This window comes from Suncus etruscus, chromosome 14, assembly GCF_024139225.1.
Source record: "Suncus etruscus isolate mSunEtr1 chromosome 14, mSunEtr1.pri.cur, whole genome shotgun sequence".
Classification (NCBI taxonomy): Eukaryota; Metazoa; Chordata; class Mammalia; order Eulipotyphla; family Soricidae; genus Suncus; species Suncus etruscus.
The window spans coordinates 49,821,767-49,843,268 of NC_064861.1; the positions used below are offsets into that span (position 1 = coordinate 49,821,767).

Consider the following 21,502-nt stretch of genomic DNA (forward strand, 5'->3'; position numbering starts at 1 on the left):
AAAGATCTGATGAACCTAGGTCAGCCACTTATAAAGCAAGCACTGTACCCACTAGCTCCCATGCCTTGTTTTTATTTAAAGAAAATGTATCACATAATTGATATAGTTGATCATAATACATTTGTTTCTAGATAAGTGAAAACAAAGTTATTGGGAAAATAAGAATGAAAATATAAAGTGGAAGAGAAGAAATGAAAAAGTATAGTAGCAAGCAAATCTGTGAAGATTATTTTATCTCCAATAAAATCAATGGCAGAAGGTTTAGTAAGCTCTTGTTCTTAACTGCACATTATGTTAAACTGGTGTGTTCCTATAAAAATAACAGTATTGGGGCTGGAGAGATAGCACAGCGGTGTTTGCCTTGCAAGCAGCCAATCCAGGACCTAAGGTGGTTGGTTCAAATCCCGGCATCCCATATGGTCCCCTGTGCCTGCCAGGAGCTATTTCTGAGCATATAGCCAGGAGTAACCCCTGAGCACCACCGGGTGTGGCCCAAAAACCAAAAAAAAAAAAAAAAAAAAAGAATGACAGTATCAAACAAATGAAGCTGTCCAGAAATTTCAAGCACTATTACTGATATTATGACTCTTAGGGGCATATATGCAGCTTCCAGGTCTCCCAGAAGAAGGAAGATATGAGTGGGGGGGGTGCCTGCACAAACTCCAAAAAGCTCTCATGATATCAGCCCTAAAACTGGCATATCTGAAATGTGGTCATATCAGTATCTCTGGAAAGGTCAGTGATGAGTCAGGGCCATTGGGAAAATGGTGATTCTGGGAAATGAAGGCAGCAAGTATAACTTTTCGGGGGGAGAAGGGCTTGGCCCATCATATCCTCCCTAGGTGGCCCACTTTCTGTTGCATGTGGCCCCTGTGTCTTTAAAAATAGATTTAAATAGCAATCTCACTCAGAGAGGTCATCAGTAGTATTGCACAATGAATCCATCCATAATGGAGCCTTGGAAATTCTTTGTGGGATCTTCTGTAAGCACAATGAATGTGCCCACTAATCTCAGTGACCTCTCAGAATGGATTTTCTGGAAACATCTACTTGCCACACTCTGTGACTTAAAACAATTACTAGAATTACTAGAAAATGAGTAGAATAGTTATATGCCTGGATAGAAATTTATCTTAATAAGAATACTGATGTGAATAGAATACCTCTTCTCTGGATCTGCTGGATCACGAAGAATAGACTTGTCTGAATATTAATACTAGTTTGCATATACAGAGAATCTTTAAAGCCTCATGGTCATTTTTTCTGTTGGCTGCTTCCTAAGAGATACTGCATAGATATTTTTATTTTGAGGTTACCTATGATCCTTTACAGAGTTGATGTTCTAGCCTAGAACAATTCCTCAAAAGTTTATCATCTCAAAATATATTTAAAGATATTCTTCAGAATTGCTAGATTGGGGGTCATGAAGAGTATAGGAAGTAAGGTGCTTGCCTTGCACATGGCCAGCACTGTTTCTAATCTCTAGCACCACACATGGTCCTGCAAACATACCGGGGTCACCGCTGGGCATGGAACCAGAATTGCCCCTGAGCATCACTGGGTCTGGCTAAAAAAAAGTTAAATAAGTTGCTAGACTGAAAAAAGGTAAATGATTCTATGTAAATATAATTATTGAGGAGAGCCTCAGATGCTTCTAAGTAGTAAAGTGCATGCCTAACATGTGTGATACCCTGGATTCAAAAAATAATAATAGAGATATCCATTTATGAAGGCATCTTACAAAGAAACCTGAGATTCCTACACATGAGAAGTACCTCTTCTCCTGGAGTTGCAAGTGCAGGACTTCTTATTGGTCCTGTGTACTTGATAAAATTTTACCAAACTATGATTTTAGTTTGAATGGTTGGAAGTTAGAGTGTCTAAATTTTCACTGTGGATAAGGCAATAAAAAGTTTTATAACCTTGAGTTACAATTATGCCTTTATTTGTTTGTTTTGGTTTTTGGACCGCACCCAACAGTGCTCCTGGTACCAGGGATTAGTCCTGACTGTACATTCAGAAATCACTCCTGGCAGGCATGGGGGACCATATAGGATGCTGGAGATTGAACCCAGGTCAACAACATGCAAGACAAACACCCTACACTCAGTGCTATCGCTCCAGCACCCATGCCTCTATTTATTCTTCAGTAATAATGAAATTAAGTGAATGCTAAGACTCTTTTTGATTCCAAATATAATTTTTCTGAATTTAGAGCCATAGGAATATAATTGAATGGGGAAGTAGAGCATATTTGGGGCATACCTGGTGGTACTTAGGGTTTATCCAGGCTCTGTACTCAGGCTCTGTACTGGGGATTGGGCCATCCAAGTACAAGGCAAGTGCCTAAATCCCTATATTACTTCTGAAACTCAATAAAATTATTTTTTATTATTCTAATAATGAAATATCTCAGAACAACTTCCATGACACTCCCCACTTTATATTATTTTGAGAAAAATTGACATAATTTCTCGTAGTTTTTAGCAGTCTGCCTTAACATTCTATTGTTAGTCAAAACCTTTTTCTTTAAAAGATTATTCTTGAAAATCAGGGGTCCAGAACCTGACTTCATAAAGCTCTTTCACATTTCTTTTTCTTTGGAAAGAATGATAGTGCTTGACCTTTGTTACACCTCCAGTTCAATAATATTTTTAAAAACTGATGCTTTACAATAAAAATTTAACAAGTCCAAAAGACTATTTCCAATCTTTCTCTTCATGCATCTTCAGTGTCCAAAAATTACCCTTATGTCGAGTTTCCAGTTTTACTAGCAACTTCCTTGTGGTTAGTGAGAAAGTCAATACCTAAGGAAATGTCATGCAAGATATCCATGGGTTAAGTAAACTTCTCACTCTCCAAGTCTGATGAAAAACAGCACTCAATGCACAAGGGAGAAAGAAAAAGAAAGAGTCAATGTAAAGCTTGAGGACCAAGAAGGAAACTGCACCTTCTTGGAAACTTCTGGAGTGATAAAAATGTTGTAGAAATTGATGGTGGTAGTTATCCTGGTATATACATTTGACAAAACACATCAAACTGGGTGCTTAAAATCTTAAAATAGACTTTCTTTTTGGTTTTTGGTTTGGTTTTTGAGTCACACCTAGTGATGCTCAGATTTTATTCCTGACTCTGTGTTCAGGAATCACTCCTGGCAGGGTTCAGGGGATTATTTGTGGTACCATGAGACTAAACTTAGGTTGGTGACATGCAAGGCAAGAGTTTTACCCATTGTACTTTCCTCTCTGACTTCCCAAAATGGATCATTTTATTGAATGAAAATAATCATTCTGTAAAAGCAAAGAAAGAAAACAGCCATTGAACAAAAAGAGGAAGTAATTGGGTTTTTTTTTTTTTATTTTACACTATGGTTTACAAGGTTGTTCTTAATACAGTTTTTTTTTCCACAGATAAAGTTCATGATTGAGTCATAATCATTCAATGTACAACAACCTTCACCTCTGCACATTTCTTGCACCAATGTCCATAGTTTCTCTTCCATCCTTCCCTATGACCTCTCCCCTTCCTGTTTCTGGGGCATACTTCTATCTCTTCTCTCTCTCTTCTCCCTTCCTCCCCCCCCCTCTCCCTTCCTCCCCCCCCTCTCTCTCCTTCTCTCCTTCTCTCCCTCCCTCCTTCCCTCCCTCCCTCCCTCCCTCCCTCTCTCTCTCCCTCCCTCCCTCCCTCCCTCCCTCTCTCTCTCCCTCCCTCTCTCTCTCTCTCTCTCTCTCTCTCTCTCTCTCTCTCTCTCTCTCTCTCTCTCTCTCTCTCTCTCTCTCTTTCTTCTTTGGGGGTAGAGGGCACACCCAGCAGCGCTCAGGGGTTACTTCTGATTCTGTGCTCAGAAATTGCTGGAGATCAAACCCAGGTCTGTCCGGAGTCGGAAGCCTGCAAGGCAAATACTCTACCGGTGTGCTACCACTCCATCCCCCTTTCTCTTTTTTCTTTCTGTTTTTTCCTTTTAGGCACTTTGGTTTGCAGTACAATGCACTGCCACCAATGCCCCCAGTTTTCCTCCCAACTATCCTTTCCCACCTCCCTCTGGGGCAAGCATTTTATGTCTCTCATTCTGTCTCTCAATCTTTGTCTCCTCTCTCTCATTCTCTCTTCTCTCTCAGTTTGGACTATTGCTAATTAAGGAGTACCATGCATATCACTTTACCCCAAGATGAAGTAATTTTTGACCTGAGCTTTTTCCTTCTGGCATAGCTTTACTGCTTGGGGGAAATCTTGGCTTCTCTGTTTCTTTTTTTTTTCCCTGATAAAACGGACTCACCCATTACTCAATGGAGATCCTGCTCTGCACTAAGACAAGGCACTACAGTGAAAGTGATTCTTCATCTCTGAGTCTGGGAGGAGATAATAAAAGTTACATAGTTTGGACCAGGGAGATGGCTCACAGAACTAGAGCACATGATTTACATGCTGGAGGCCCAGGTTCAATTCCTAGCACTGCATGGTCTGCTGAGTTCCATTGTGCATGGTCTCCAAGTACAGAGCCTGGAATAGCCCTGAACACTACTGTGCATGGCTTTATTTCTCCCTTCCTTCTCCTAGAAAATGTAAATATAAAATTATACCCCATTTCACGGGCTTCTTGGAATCCCATTCAATGTAGCTCCTGTCAAGAACATTTGCTTTTGTGTTTAATTATTTAGGGGATTTTGAATTTGGGGGTGCCCACATCAGCAGTGCTCAGTACTTACTCCTGGCTCTGTACTCAGGGATCATTCCTAGTGGTGCCCAGGAGACCATGTGTTGTGCAGGAAATCCAACTGGGATCAATCTCACACGAAGAAAATACCTTAATCCCTGTAGTGTTTATCCAGATAGAGTTTATCTATTAGTGTTTTAAAGTGAGCCTCAAGAAGCATGCTAAGTAATTGAGAAAAGGGGAGCATTGTTTTAACACCTACATGTATGTATGCTGTAGTGATGGGAATAACACACCAAGAAAGAGGTAAATAGTTCACACCTATGGATGCCAGGCATTTTTGTTCACCTGTCAAGTACTGCTTCCACTTTGTGGTTACTCATTCGTAGATTGTCTTGGAATTTGTGACTTGAAGATTTTGCAGCTAACCCATGGGATGAGGATCATCTTGCTTGTTCACAGTTCTTGTCATTGCCTCACCAAGCAATCAGCATCCTTTCCTTCCCTGACATTTTTTTCCATTCTTCTTTTCCATTCTCTATTTCATTTCTCCTCCTTCAGCCCTTCAGTCCTCTGCCTGCCTCTCTCTTTCTCTCTCTCAATTCTTAGTGCTTCCTTTCAGTGTTTTCTGTCTAAGGTGAATTTTTAGTATGTTGGGGAGACTACATCCACCAGGATGGATCAGAATGGTCAATTCCCTGTTTTATATTGTTCTCAAGAGATACCACCTGAGTTTTCTAGATATGAATAGCATACAAGTTTGTTTGATTTCCAGTGGCTTAGAGGTACAGGATCTACTGGAGCCTGATATCACAAGAGACCATGAAAGTAGATTCTTTTTCTTTTGCCATATTCTCTTGTATTATTTTACATTATATCAGAGGGAAGGAGAGGGGAGATGGGAGCAAAAGGAAAAGGGATGAAGGAAGAGGGAGAAAAGGAAGAAAAAGAGAAGGTGGGACAGAGTGAAGAAAGGAGGGAAGGAATGAGTTGCGATCATTGCTTCAAACTGCCATTCTTCTTTTTCTTCCTTATTCTACCAGGTTATCCAGTCATTAGTGTTTGTGTGTTGAGTCCTTCTTTTCCCTTAGGATGGATTCTACCTTCCAAGGGGCTGCCATCTATACTAAACTCCAAACCCCAGGCTTGTACAATTTCCTAGGGCCACAGTAATAAAATGCTAACATGTATTGCTAAACAGAAATGTATTTTCCAGTGAAAATACTACTTAAGTGGTAGTACAGCAAGTAGGGCATTTATCTTGCATGCAGCTGAACTGAGTTTAATTCCTGGCACTACGTATGGTCCCCTGAGCCTCACCAAGAGTGATCCCTGAGTACAGAGACAAGGGTATGCCTTGGGCACTACCTGGTGTGGCCCAAAAGCAAAATAGAGAAGTATTTTACTTCAGAAGTGGGAAAGGGTAAATGAACTTTTTATTTTTTGAATCAGCCCCCTGTGTGGTAAAGCTGAGCTCTGGCACACCTGCCTTATACCTTGTGGGTGATGAATAATGCAATATAGAGAGTGCACTGCTCACTCTTCTTTCCCTCCTTCCCCAGAACCATGATGGCAGTATTGACTTCCGGGAGTATGTGATCGGCCTGGCTGTCCTGTGCAACCCCGCCAACACAGAGGAGATCATCCAGGTGGCATTTAAGGTACTGTCTGTCTCACTGAAAGCATTGTTGTCTGCCTAGTAAATGAGTGTTGACTCTAAATGTATTATTTGAAAATCCCTAAATCTATTACGTGTGTTTATAGATCTGCTGTGGCACGTCTGTGAGGGTAATGTGATTAAGGCGATTGCCACTGAGACTCAAGAAAACACAAGCATCAGTTTAGGAGGAAAACAAAACAAAACAAAAATAAGGTGTCTTGGAAAAACAGCCTAGTTAACAGCATCAAGATCGAAGAGCAGGTGATCTTACAAATTATCTTAAAACATTATTTCTTAAGGCTGGAGAGATAGTACAGTGAGTAAATCTCTTGACTTGTACATAGTGGACCTGAGTTCAATCCCTAGTACCCCCTGTGGCCCCCTGAGCCCCACTAGGCAACATAACAGAAGAACTGATCCACACAATTGAATTGGTTGTGGTGAAAAGAGATGATTGAAAGGAAGGAGCATTGAGGTTCTTGTGGGAGGAAAGTGAGTCTCCTTGAGCACAGAGTGAGGAGTAAGCCCTAAGTACCTTCAAGGGTGGCCCCAAAACAGAACAAACCAAAACAATAATTCTCTGCAGCATCTCCATTTGAGAGCAGAAAAATGAGGTTTATAAATGAACATCCCTGTCTAAGATTCATCACCATGCCAGGAGTTCTGCTCTGCCTTTAATTTTCTCACTCTGCATGTCAGAGATACTTAAAGTGATATTTTTCTGATGATGGAATACATTTTGTAGGGGGTTCCAGGTGACTTCTAGACCCCTATATCCCCCACCTTCCATGTCTTCCATTTCCCCAGCATTGTCAGGCACATAGATAAGGATCCAAGTCCTGATACCCAGTGGAAGTTTGAGAAGTGCAATGTGAGGTTGCAGACACCCTGTGTTACTGACACACAGAAGCACATGTCACTTCCTCCTCCTTGCTCAAATAAAGTTTATATATATGTATATATATGTATATGTATTTCTACTGATAAGAATTTATAATCTGCTTTAACCAAAATAAATGTTCATGGTAGGAAAAAAAATGCCTCATTTAATCCAGTCCCCTGCCATGGCTTTATATAGTGGGTAGTACAGTGGGATGTTCCCATCAGTACCAGATGATGGCTTGGGAACAGAAGTGTCTACATAGATGAAACTGACTGTAGTCGGTCAGAGAAAAGGGATAGATAAAGAATGATGTCTCATACATAGGACTTAAAATTTCACAGCAAAAGAGCAACAAGGGATCAAAGGCAACACAACAGAAAAATTGATCCACACAATTGAATTGGTGGTGGTGAAAGTAGATGGTTGAAAGGGATGGGCATTGGGGTCCTTTTGGGAGGGAAGTGAATAGGTGGGTGATGTGTGCAGTGTTGGAATTATGTACAAGGGAAACCACCATTAGTAGTATTTTAAGCCACAGAACCTCAATCAATAAAAACAAGTTACAGAAAGAAAAACAGGACTTATAAAACTCATGACATGGAGTGCATTTCAGGATTAAAATATTAGAAAATATTAAAAATGTTTGGGTTTTTTTTTTTTTTGGTTTTTGGGTCACACCCAGCAATCCTCAGAGACTACTCCTGACTCTACATTCAGAAATCACCCCTGGGAGGCTCAGGGGACCATATGGGATGCTGGGATTCGAACCACCATCCTTCTGCATGCAAGGCATGCTTTACCTTCATGCTATCTCTCTGGTCCCTGGAAAGTATTAAAAATGTTTTAGTTACACTGGAATATGTTGAATTTGCCCAGTTGAATTTTTGTCACATAAAGTAACTTAAATTTATTGAATTTTGAATAAATACACTAAAATTTCCACTAAAATTCTCATAAGCTTATATATATATATATATATATATATATATATATATATATATATATATATATATATATATATATGTTTAAATTAAGGCCTCCTTGCTTTCTTGTCCACCAAGCTGTATATATCAGTGGGTTCTTCCACCACTTACTGGGTCTCTGTTTCCATCTGGCATGATAAGAGAGGACTTTCTTGAATCCTGTTTCTGCTCTTACCTGTCCTACTTTTCTTTTAACATTTCTGCTAGACCCAGCCTGTCTTTTTCCCTCCATGATCTAGAAAGGCCCACTTCCTCCAAGATTATGTTCTCAACTTCCTAAAGGCCATGGGGGTTTTCCTGGGGAATCACCATTCTCTTGGTACTTGAGGAGTCCCCAACCACTTTTTTGTATCAAATAGGTTTAAGTGGAGTTAACTGCTAGACCTAAAGAGTCGAATGGCCTGATGCTTAGCAGATGATCCTAAGACAAGGTCCAGAACTTTCCTCCAAGTTTAAAACTTTTGGCTTTTACAGACTTATTCATCACAAAACCTAAAATTATGTACATAGCTCACTTATTCCAACCCAGTTAGTTCTGTTTCTGTTTGGGGACTGTATGTCTAATTATAGGTTCAGCTGAGCAAATGGTCACTTTTGGTTTTACCAATGAAAGGCCTGATAGAGAATGTGGCCCCTCATCATAGTAATTATTGTTTTGAAAGAAGTTGTGAGATTTTTGTCTAGCCCAGACTTTGGTTTGGAAAGAAGAAAGAAAGACCTAAAATTATCATTAACTCTTTATTTTTTCTTGTAAGGTCAGGGTCATACTCACGTTAGGTATTTTCTAACCTTCTTCCTCAGCTGTGCCTGGTGCCCTTGAAGCTGTGTGAGGCACATTTCCTGGTGCCATGCAGCAGGAAGATTTGGAATTTCTAGGATCCATTCCCCTTTTTGGGGGGTAGGAGCAGGGAGCCCATTACTGTTTCCTTCCTGTCTTTGATCTCATTTCACTGCCACAGTGACCTTTAGAGGTAGAAGCTTATTAGTCAGAGTCCTTCAGTTGGATGCCAGGGGCAGAGTTTGTGGCTGAGGACTGAGCTGGCAACTGGGCAGGGGGCCCCAGGGAAGACTGGAACCTGGCAGCTCGAGAGCTCCAGCTGCAGGCGCTGCTCCACACTCTCCCTTTGGGCAGTGCAATTAGACTCATCAAGCTCCAACTTCACTCTTCGTGCAAATTTTAGCCAGGGCCAAATGGTTCTGGGACATGTGCTTGCCAGGACAGACAGGATGTTTTGATTTAAGAAAATTCTAGGCAAAATGGACTGTCTGTTCTCCATTCTCAAAAAAAAAAAAAAATTGGGGTTATGCTTTCTTCTAAAGCCTGGGTCACGTCACAGGATTTACCTGAGGTCCTGGCACTTGGCTGCAGAAAAATTATCAGGAGTTATGATTCTATGAGGAAAGATGGGGAGTGTTGGCAAAAAGCATGATCTGGGGTTGCTGTGTGGAAGAAGAGTGGAAATAAGTGTGAAAATTTAAAGAGGTAGAATTCTTGAGCCCCGAGTGAGGCAGAATGCAGACTGGCTACTAGAACCATGACTGGACTGTATATATCTTGGGACCAAAAAAACAGCCCTAGTCTAGGGTTTGAATTATGACCTGCACAACAACCATGATCCCCACTTCCAAAGGTCTGGCTGAGACAATTTCAATGGAATGGGGGCTTCTGGAAACAATGAAAGACGCTATCCTAGGTTCCATCCTAGGATCAGTGCAAAGACCAAGACCACCAACCACAGAAGATGGATTAAAATGACACTGAGGGAACAGAACTTCTAGAACCACAAAGAAAGACTTCATCATAAATCCCACTCCTGGACCTGTGCAGATACTGAGATCTCTAGATACAGAGGGCTGATTTTATCACCCAGGAAGGAGCAGAAGCCTTCCAAACACCACGAAAGCACCAAGGGGAGAGTAAATGAACCTGAACGGAGTCTATAGTTAATCCTATGACAATATACTCCAAGGGTGGAGAAACCCCATATCTCTTAGGCCAAGTGAATTCCTTTTCAAATGACCCCAATATTTACTGTGCCATTACAGGAGGGAAAAAAGGCAAAAAGCACAAAACATTTTTTTATTTTTCTTATAGATATATTATTTTTTAAATACTCATTTTTTATTTTTTATTTTTATTTACCTATCTACTTCTTGTCGATTTCCTTGTTTTGGTGTGGTTATTGAAGTTGTTGTCCCCATTTATATTTATGTTTTTTCCTTCTTTTCTTTTCTTTCTTTATGTGCCCTGCCATGTTTTTTATCTCAAGACCATGGCTATTTTTGTGGTGCTTATTGTTGTTATTGTTCGAGTGCTCACTGGATATTTGACACTTCTTTTTGTACTGTTGGGGTGTTTCACCTTATTTTTCTCCATCGTCTCTCAAACCGATGATGAGAGCCTCTAGAAGGATTCCACCCATTTTCGGCGTATTAGACTTTTACCCCAGTTTATTACTTTTCTCTTCTTCAAAAAAAACCACATAACTGGAACTAGCCCTGCCTCCCAATTAGAGGGGGAAATAAGAGAGGCACCAAGACCAAATAGGTGCAAGACTACTAAGTAGTAAACTAGGTATGGAGGGGACCACATTTTCTAGCAGCCCCGGGGTGAGGGAGGAGGTTATGGAGGTGTAGGGAGGACAAATCGGCGATGGGAATCCCCCTGATTTTATGTAAATATGTACCTAATATATTATTGTCAACAATATGTAAACCACTATGTTCAAAATAGAAATTATATTTAAAAAAAGAAGAGGATGACAGAGTTGCCTCTTACTTGGAGACCTACCAGAGTCCAGAGCCCATACAGAGGGGTATAACCCAGCCTCACAGACACTGACTGACATCTAATGCAGCAATGAAAGACATGTTGATGGATGATTGGATAAGGAAGATGTAGAATATTTGACTGTATATCTTATATACAGTGAATTACTATTCATCTACCAGAAAAGATGAAATGTTGCCATTCACAACAATATGTAAGACACTTGAGGAAATTATGCCAAGCTGTATAATCAGATGGAAAAAGATATGGATGATGTCACCTATGTGTGTATGAGAAGAATGCAGAATCAACCGACAAAGCAAACAAAATACCAGGACAGTCGATATTGATAATAGAATTGTTATCTGAAAGAGGACAGGGTGTGGAAGTCATTTTTTATTGAAAATAAAAATAGGTAAGGTCTTATGTCATTAAAGAAGTGTAATAGCTGGAGAGGATTTTGGGTACAGGATACTTACCCATTACCCTGTTTTGTTGTGGACTGTCCATCTGTATCATACTACTGCCTGTTACCTTCCACCTATACATGCATTCAATTCCTCCCTTCATAGATACAGTCTCCTTTTATGCTTGACTGCCTTTATCGAATTCCCTTTGCCCCAAAATTTCTTGTTTTCGGGAATGAATTCCAGGTAGTATTCAGGAAACCTGGGGTGGGTCACACTCCAACAGTGGTTGGCCAGTGGTTCACTGCTAGGGCTCAAGGATATGATGTTGCTCAGGCCCTGAAGTGCTAAGGACCATCAGAGACATCCAGGCAGTGCTGAGGAATCTCCTGTGCCATACCCAATGCTGCTGAGAAGGCTGTATGGTGCCAGGAATCAAACTAGGTCAGATGCATACATCCTAGCCCTTGTGCTATCTCTCCGTTCTTTCCCATCCTTTCTCATAAGCTCACTACTTGTCCCTTCCTTCTCCTTTCTATCTATCCTTTGATTCCCCTTCTAACCTCCACTTCCCAAAACTTGGTTTGCTGATATCCTCAGCATATCCCATATGTCAAGATCAATGAGATTTTCTGCTTTTTGCTTGGCCTTTCCATGGTATTTCGCTGTTGGCTGGTACTGCTGTCTCTGCCTGTTTCCTGAAATCCTTCCCTAGCTTCCAAGATGCATGCTCTTCTCTGTTCTCCTGCTCCTGGACTGCTTTTCATGAGTATCTTTAACCAGTTCCTCTTCCTTGCACATTATTTTTTTTAATTGTAAGAATTTATTCTCATATCATTCATCTACAGTCACACACCTACAGTCACACTGGATACCTTAACATCAGATTCCTACAGGAGTTGGTGAGACATTTTCTCCCCATCATGGTTCCATTCCTGCTTTCACTTTCTTCTCACCTGTGCCCCAGGCAATCACTAGCCAGACCTAGTAGTCTATTTTGGGAACATCTGCTTTAAGACCCAACACAGGACTGGAGAGATAGCATGGAGGTAGGGTGTTTGCCTTGCATGCAGAAGGATGATGGTTTGAATCCCGACATCCCATATGGTACCCCCAAGCCTGCCAGGAGTGATTTTTGAGCTTAGAGCCAGGAGTAACTCCATAGCACTGCAGGGTGTGACCCAAAAACAAAACAAACAAAAAAACAAAGAAAAAGATCCAACTCAAATGTGGATGCCTCTGTAAGTGCTTGGCTGCCTTCTATAGTCAGGGCTTACTTTGCTCCCCCATGAACCCCCTGGGTTATGTGCTTATTCTTTTCACAGCTCATTTTGATTCCATTTCTTTCCAGCTCTGCATGATAAGTGATATAACAACAGCAAAGACCTTCCCTTCTTCATATACAGATCCTGGGCTCTTGGAACAATATATACTTGCACTTTTAAAGTTTATTCTTCTGGGGCCAGAGAGCTAGTACAATGGGTAGGGCACTTGTCTTGCATGCAACTGATCCAACTTTGATCCCTGACACCCCAGATGGCTCCCCAAACCTACCAGGAATGATCCCTGAGCAACAGCCAGGAGTAAACCTGAACACTGCCAAGTATACCCCCACAAAAAAGTTTATTTTCTAAAGCTGTGACATTTCTCTGTTGCCCTGAGGGAGCTAACTCAAACATTTTTCTTTTCCCTTCAGCTCTTTGATGTGGATGAAGATGGTTACATATCAGAGGAAGAATTCTCCACTATCCTGCAAGCTTCCCTAGGCATTCCTGAGCTGGATGTTTCCGGTCTCTTCAAGGAAATAGCCCAGGGGGATTCTGTGTCCTATGGTGAGTAGCAAGTTGGCTCTCTATTTCATTTTGAAGGAACACATCAAATGAATGGGCCTTCATAGTAGGGTGTTGTCTCCCTAAACTGAATTATACTAATAGTAAAAACAACAGTATAGTGATCATGATGTTAGTAATAATGATATAATAGTGTTAATAAAAACAGTAATAATAATTTGGGCTGGAGAGATAGCACAGTGGTAGGGCATTTTCCTTGTACACAAGCAACTACAGGACAAGCCACGGTTCAATTTCCGGCGTCCTATATAGTTCCCGAGCCTGCCAAGAGCAATTTCTGAGCACAGAGCCAGGAGTAACCTCTGAGTGCCACTGAGTGTGACCCCAAAATCATAAAGTAATAATAATAATAAGAAGGACAGTAATAATAATTAGCCACAGCTTAGATTAATGAGGATTTACAGTATTCTGAGCACTCTTTGAAGCATCTTTACATAAGCAAGGTCATTTACTCATTATAGCCAATTTACTCAAGTCCTTTTTGTCATTCTTATTCAACTGAGATGCAAAGAATTTAACTATTCCAATAAGACCATCCAACTTAGAGAATATCTAAGTCCAGACTCCAAACCCTGGACAGCATGACTTTACTCTTTTACCGACCTCCACACCTTGGATGGTGGCTCGTTTCTCTCTCAAATTTGTTGCCTTTCCTTAGCAACTTTTCCTTTCCACTGCTCATGGGGCCAAGCAAGTGAACAAATTAACAAGACTGAGTCATAGCCACAGGAGAGGGCAGTGAACCAAAATACCAACAATGAGAAAGAGAACAAAACCCTCTGTTCATGTTTCACTGTTTGCTGCTTGGATGAGCTCCATCATCACCATCTCCCAGCCTGTGGAGGTAGGGGCTTCAGTAGAGGGTGACCTTGAAGTCAAATAGTAGGGTGCATTCATCTGGGACCAACCTTCCCAGTGGCTAGAATCCATACAAGGTCCTACAGGGCTCCATGATGGTCTGTCCCCTGCCATCACCCACCATGATCCTTGAGCACCAATCTAACAGGAAGGCCTTTGTTGAGGTTTCCTGACTGATTTTGGATATGGTCATATGTGTCCATTAAGTTTATCTCCCTAGTCCTTTTCTTCCCTCTGGAGGTTAATTTGTCTTGACTGCTTTTCTCCATAAGGCCTTCAAAAAGAGTGTCAGCTTGTTAACGTTCATGGAGTGGGGAGATGAGATCACAGTTTCTATCGCCTCTGTTTTTAATTACTGTGATTATTATTGCTCTTTCTTCTGTTTTAGATAATTAAAAGCCTAAGGCACTTACTCTGTTGAGTTAATTTTTTTAAATAAGGAGAAATAAATTTGGAAAGTATATACGTATGAGTCATCAACTCCATGTGTACAAAATTCTCTGATTCTTTTCCTTTCATAAATAAGATTCTGTATTGCCCTGGAAAACAAGTTGGAATAACTGTTTGAATGGAAACCTACACTGCTTTTGATCTATAGGCACTCATAATTTTCGCTATTATTTTGTTTCTTTTGTGGGACACATTAAGAAGTGCTCAAGGATGGGGCCAGAGAGATAGCATGGAGGTAGGGCATTTGCCTTGCATGCAGAAGGTCGGTGGTTTGAATCCTCACATTCCATATGGTCCCCAAGCCTGCCATGAGCGATTTCTGAGCATAGAGCCAGTAGTAACCCCTGAGTGCTGCTATGTGTGACTCAAAATACAAATAAATAAATAAATAAATAAATAAATAAATAAATAAATAAATAAATAAATAAATAAATAAATAATAAAGTGCTCAAGGGCTACACCTCACTCTGAGCTCAGGTGATCACTTCTCTGGTGCTAGAGCCTGAACTGGGGTTGGCTGTATGCAAGACAAGTGTCTTTTATTTCTTGTACTATCTCTCTGTCCCTGGCCTTTTCATCTTGTGATTTTCATTTGTTTGGGGGACATCCCCAGTATTTCTTAGGACTTAATCCTGGCTCTATGCTTAGGGGTCACTCCTGGCTGCCATATATTAAACAATATATGCACAGTAAGTACTTTATCCCCTGTATTTTATTCCTAGCCCCATTTTGGGATTCCTTTTCTGAGAGTGGCAGTGTGGGCCACACCAGGCTCTGTGATCAGGGTGACCATATGAGGTGCCAGGATTCAATTCATTGCTGCAACTTCAGGAAAGGCAAGAGCCTCAACCTCTGCACTCTCTGACCCTACTCCATCCCCATTTTAATAATTCTAGGGCAATTTACTTTATAGTTTAAACTATTTTTTATTCATTAGGTAGCATGGTTGTGTAGTGTTGTTAATATTTAATGCATTTTTGAGAGGAGAGGAGTTTAATTTTTTTCATTTAAGTGTTCACAGAAACATCTCCCCTCCTCCCTTTAGCAAATCTTTATACAAACTTCAGACAAGCGCGGACACGCGCGCACACACACATACACAAGAATGTTTGAATTATCTTAAGTGTGATTTCATAAAAGAATAAGTATTAAAGTAGGGACTGGAAATAAGTATAATAGGAAAGGCACTTGCCTTGCATGTGGTTGACCCAGGTTGATTTCTGGAATCCCTTATGGTTTGCCAATCCCTGCAAGGAATGATCATTAAGCAGAGACGGGGTAATCCCTGAGCACCACTATGTATGTCCCTCCCAAAAGAATAAGTATTAAAGTGTACCATGCATGTGACTAACTGGTTTAAATCATTAGGGATCATTTAGGGATCAAAAAGATTGTACATCATGTAAGGCATTTGTCATGTATGAAGCTGAACTAGTCTCGATCCCCAGGACCTCATATGGTCACCTGAGCCTCACCATGAGTGATTTTTGAATGCAGAGCCAGGAATTAGCCAGTAGGTGTGGCCTCAAACCAAAATGAAACATAAAGGTGAACATTTTAACTTCATTCATTCTTGGATGGCAGTTAGCCAAATTGACAACCAAAGTGAACTTCAAATTATTCACAGCACTTATAAAAATTATTTAGTTGTGCATGGTGCCTCTCAAATTTCCAGAAAAGATGGGAACTGATTTTTGGGCCACACCTGGAGGTACTCAGGTGCTCCTGGCTCTGCATTCAGAAATCACTCCTGATGGTGCTTGTGGAACCATATGGGATGCTGGCAAAAGAAACCTGGGTCAGCCATATGCAAGACAAATCCCTACCCACTGCTATCTCTCCAGCTCAGGGACTATCTTTTGAACAAGGCAAGTCTTAAAATTAAAGCTCTTGGATGCAAAAAAAAAAAAAGCTTTTGTCTGAGACAAGTGACTTTCTCTGCACAAATATCTATTTGTACCCTAATTTGCTAGCAGGCATCAAATGTTGGTAAAGCCGACAGGTCTTGATCCTCAGAAAACTTAAAAAAAATAATTAAGTGGGTAGAAAAAGGACATTGGTATTTGAAAATTCCCTGTGTTAGAGAGCCAAGCTGGGTCAGACTTCTACCTTAGCTGTATATGCTCTGTAAGGTTTTTATTATCCAACACAGGAGAGGTTAGAGAACTTCCAGAATTTAGGGTAATGTCTCATTCTCAGAGTTTTAGGTGCCTGAGCATTGCCAGTGTGCCTCCCCAAGACCCCCTCCCCATGAACACCTATAATAAATGTACTCTTGTGTCTGTCATTTTCATTCAGCAGCATTATGCTCTAAGATTCATCTGTATTGTTATCACATAGCTGTTCATTTATTTTTATGGCCATAAGGCATAATGTTTCATGAACAAGGCACCATTTTTTTTTTTGCTTCTATGGATGGTCACTATTTAAGTTTTTTTTTCTTACCTTTCATGAGCAGCATTGCTCTAACCACTCTCTTCCATGTTTCCAGAAAACAGCAGCACCCATTTCTCTAGGTTGTAGCCCATAGAAAGTGAGTCTTAGAATGTTCATAACTTCAGTTTGACGAGATCAGGGAAAAGCTCTCTTTTACAGTGTTGGAGAATTTATGAGAGTTGAATAACAAATTCTGCATACATTGTATTATTAAAGTCATATGATCATCAGCTCATGCCAAAAGAAGATTCACACCCCATTTATTGGATTTTGACTTTCTTTTTTCTCATTTTACAGAGGAATTTAAAAGTTTTGCCCTAAAGCATCCAGAATATGCCAAGATATTTACAACATACCTAGACCTCCAGACGTGCCATGTATTTTCATTACCAAAAGAAGTCCAGGCAACTCCATCCATCGCAAGTAATAAAGTCAGCCCTGAAAATCATGACGAGAGCACCTCAGACAAAAAAGATGACTAAAAGAAAATTTTTCCAAGAAGGAAAATGCAGTTGCCTTTACTTAACATGGGAAAGACTTCATTGATAGTATTTTAAGTTGAATAATGATGCTGAAAAATGGAAGCTTGTTTTTCCTTATTAAATGCATCCATTCACATGTGTATATCAAGTAATATTTCTTTTCTGTTATATTGTGTGCTGATTGCCTTGCTGGTAGCAAATATACCTTTTGAATTTTCTAGTTTAATTTGCACAATGACTGAGATGGTATGACTTATTTACTAATAGGCATTATTCAACACTGTAGAGTATCAATATTTTTAGTCTACTTTCTTCTAAAGAAATAAATTAATAGTTTTATCTCTTAACATCCAAGAATGAAATGAAGAGGAACCTCAGAATTATACCTTTAGCTTCAAAATTTATTTTTTTCATCCCTTTAGCTTCTAGGATTTCTGGATATGAGGAGTGGAAGGGAAAGCACTGTTCATTAGAAGAAATGTCTTAGAAATTCATGTTCTTTCTAGTATGCACCTCTAATTGTTAAGAAAAGCCAACCCCTTGAAACTGATCTGCAGATTTAGAATTTTGTCTTTAAGATAACTGCTGTGGCCAAAGGCTAAGTAGGAATTGCCTTATTGAAGGCAATTCAATATTGGTTGCTTAATAAGAAAATGAATCGTTTGTCACAAGTTCAGTTTAATTTGAGCTGGGAAGCTCAGAGTGTAGCATAGCAGTGTTCTACTAATGAATTAGATTTGATCTATTTATATAATATTTTATAATTAATTTATTTCTTTCACTCAGTGGAAGTTTTATTATGCATACCCTCAAACTTCAGAGCTTCCTGAAATATACACAGGGAAAATGTCACAACCAGAGTCACAGCCTAGAAGATTCTAAAGTCACAACCAAAAGTGAGGGAATCTCAATCCATTTTGTAAATTGCAGTCTACAATTTAACAACTTAACCCCAGGTGATTCATCTAAGAGTACTTGTTTTCTTTCGATTAAGTAATACGTTTCCTCAAGTGCCATTTTATTGGATATCATGCTTATTGCTCATCATATATATATATATATATATATATATATATATATATGAAAAATTCAAAGACAACAAGTAGATGAATATAATATATGGAAATAGTTGGTTCATTCTGAATTTATAAATTCAGTATTTGAACACAAACCCTTTATCTTGGCTGTGTTTCTGAATATATTGATGGTTTCACCCCCAGTCATTTTGAAATTGAGAAGGCTTGTGAGATGCGCTGGAGTTTATATTCATCAAGTCATGATTATAGACATATTTTACATAGCAACAAATAGCATTCTAATTTTATAAGCAAATATGTATTTGTGTAGTTGCTTACTTATTAAGAAGTTTCATTCTTAAATGTGTATTATTGTTTGTTTATATTTTAAGGCCAATTGGAAAAAGCACTGAAAACACACTTGCTTTGCAATTGGGAAAGTTACATTACTCTCTGTTATATGTAATTGAATTTATATCATACTCAGGTATTATGATTTTTAAAATCATATTAAAGTTACATGTTAATCCTGTTCATCATGAAAAAAGTGACATTGTAAATTTAACTTCTATGAGTATTTTAAAATTGATCCCTTTATTTTCCTGGATTTACATATTCTAAGTTTTTTATGTATGTCAATGTAATGTTTTTTTATCTCATTATGTTTCAGAGTAAACAAACTTGCTCCATCATGTTACCAATTAAAAAATTCTGGTTTTGCCATTTTATCAAAAATATAACATACCTTTTTTAATATCATGGTTTAAATATAAGTTTGTATATTTGGGGATGTAATTTATCTTTTTTGTTTGTATTGAAGCCTTATGAAATGTCAGACATAAATTTACTCTAATGAAAAACTTAAATTGTAGCCAAAGTGGCAATAGTTAATATTTGTAAAGAAATTGCCTTGACAAAGGGGACATGCTGTGAGTATCAGCTTAACTGCAGGCGAGGCTTCTGCTTAACAAAGATTCCCTTCAGACTCTTTTTCATTCATTAGGAATTAAAGTAAGGAATTAAATTTCATTAAATCAGTTTAGTGCGTTGAGGTTTTAGATAATAGTTTTTTTTAATGGTTTCTTTTTAAAATCCAAAGACCTATGGGACTGGAATGATAGTACAGCAGGTAGGGTGCTTGCCTAGCACGCAGCTGACCCAACAATTGATCCCCAACTAGCAAGCAGCTGGTTCCCAGCATCCCATATTGTCCCTAAGCCTGCTAGGAGTAATATCTGAGGAAAGAGCCAGAAAGTAACCCCGGAGCACTTCTGAGTGTGGCCTCAGACAAAATAAAATAAAATCCAAAGATCTATACTCTGTTCCATCAGAAGAGTTTTGTTTGAAGGCCAATGTCAGAGTAAATGTATTTTCCGGCGTATAAGACGACCCCCAATTTTACAGTTAAAACATAGGTATAGGCCTATATTTGCTGTATAAGACAGAATGTTCCTGTGCTGCACTGTATCTTCCACAGTGAGCCAATCACAACAAGCAAAGGTCCAAAGGTTATACTGTAATAGACTTTCTCTCTGACTCTGGCCAATCTGAGCAGGCTTTTTACAGTGTAGATTCGGGTCCAGAACATTTTCTAATTTGCATGCATAAAAAGCCTGCTTGGATTGGCTGAGTTAGAGAGGCGGTCCGAGCAGCCTTGCAGTAATTGGTGCAGGATCGAGTTGGAAAATTCGTTTTGTGGCAATATTCAGACAATTTTTGTTTAGCGGCATATTGAAACATTTTTCGGGATATACTCGGTGTATAAGATGACTCCCGATTTTTTTGACTTTTTTCTGTTTCAAAAGTCGTCTTATACGCCAGAAAATACGGTACTTATAGACCAAGCTGCTGGCATCATGTTATTTAAATCCTCCTGGCACTTCTGTTAGAATTGAGAAGACTGACGTGTGTGAATGGTACCTATTATATATATTTAGAAGAGACTGCCTCCCTTGCCAAAGGCATGTGCTCTGTTTCCCTACATCTCAACCATACAGAGAGCGGATGCCCAGACTTAGGGCAGCTCTCACAAACACAAGGTGGTTCAAGCTCTCTGAAGGCAAGAATTGATGCCTTACTAAGGAGAGCACCATCGGCTGTGTTGGACTAGATAGGATCTCTCTACAAAAGTCCTCATCCCTGTTATACACAATAGTCGCTGAAGAGGATCAAATGATATTTCTAACCATACATTCCCCAGAGAAGCAGGCCTATTTGCAATCTATTTTCCTTTTTTGTTCTCTTGGTTGAACTCATATTTGTGTTAAATTGCTAGAGCGGGGTATTAGATACTGTATTGTGAGTTAGCAGAGGTGAAGACTCACAAAATCTCTGACATGATATGAGGATTTCTGCACCCTTTTTCTGGTTTACTGTAATCCTTGGATAGAGCCATCCTTCTCACCTTACAGACTGCAGGTGTGTATGTAAGGACCAGCATGTTGAGACAAATGTTCTTCATTACATTTTGATTTCTGGCTTGCTATATTTTTTCCAATATGGGAACCTAGCAATTTTCTTATTTTATAAAAGTCTATACACAGTAGAAAAGATAAAGAGTAAAGAATAAATAGGGGCAAAAAACATGTTTACTTTCAACACCCCAAATGATTATTAATACTACTGACATTTTTTATTTCACTTTTTTCCTCGATTTTCACACATTCTCTAGATAACCCTGTATGTGATATATGGTATGTATTTTTATCCTACTCTTCACTTAGAATATTGCATTTCCAACATCATGAAAATTCTCTGTAGATGTATTTATTTGTTTTGCTTTGGGACTATACTTGGCAATTCTCCGGGATTACTCCTGACTCTACACTCAAGAGTTACTCCTGGTGGTGCTGGGGAACCACATGGGATGTCAGGGATTGAACTTGGATCTACTGCATGCAAGGCAAGCACCCTATACCCTATATATACTATTGCTCCAGGCCCTGTAGATGTATTTTTATTTTTAGATAAAAGATCTTTTATAAAGGGCATTACCTCTTATCTTTAGAATGATCAAACATATATTAAATATGTTGCTATTAAAAAGTTTTTTA

General features: G+C 39.4%; 1 protein-coding gene across 1 annotated transcript in view; it reads left to right on the forward strand.

Moving 5' to 3' along the window:
* Positions 1 to 17,433, forward strand: part of LPCAT2 (lysophosphatidylcholine acyltransferase 2) — an 81,845-nt gene extending 64,412 nt beyond the window's left edge. The window contains exons 12-14 of the mRNA XM_049786075.1: positions 6,217 to 6,315; positions 13,054 to 13,189; positions 17,249 to 17,433. Coding sequence (XP_049642032.1) covers positions 6,217 to 6,315; positions 13,054 to 13,189; positions 17,249 to 17,433 — 420 coding nt within the window. The remainder of the gene's footprint in view (positions 1 to 6,216; positions 6,316 to 13,053; positions 13,190 to 17,248) is intronic.
* Positions 17,434 to 21,502: the final 4,069 nt, after the last annotated feature.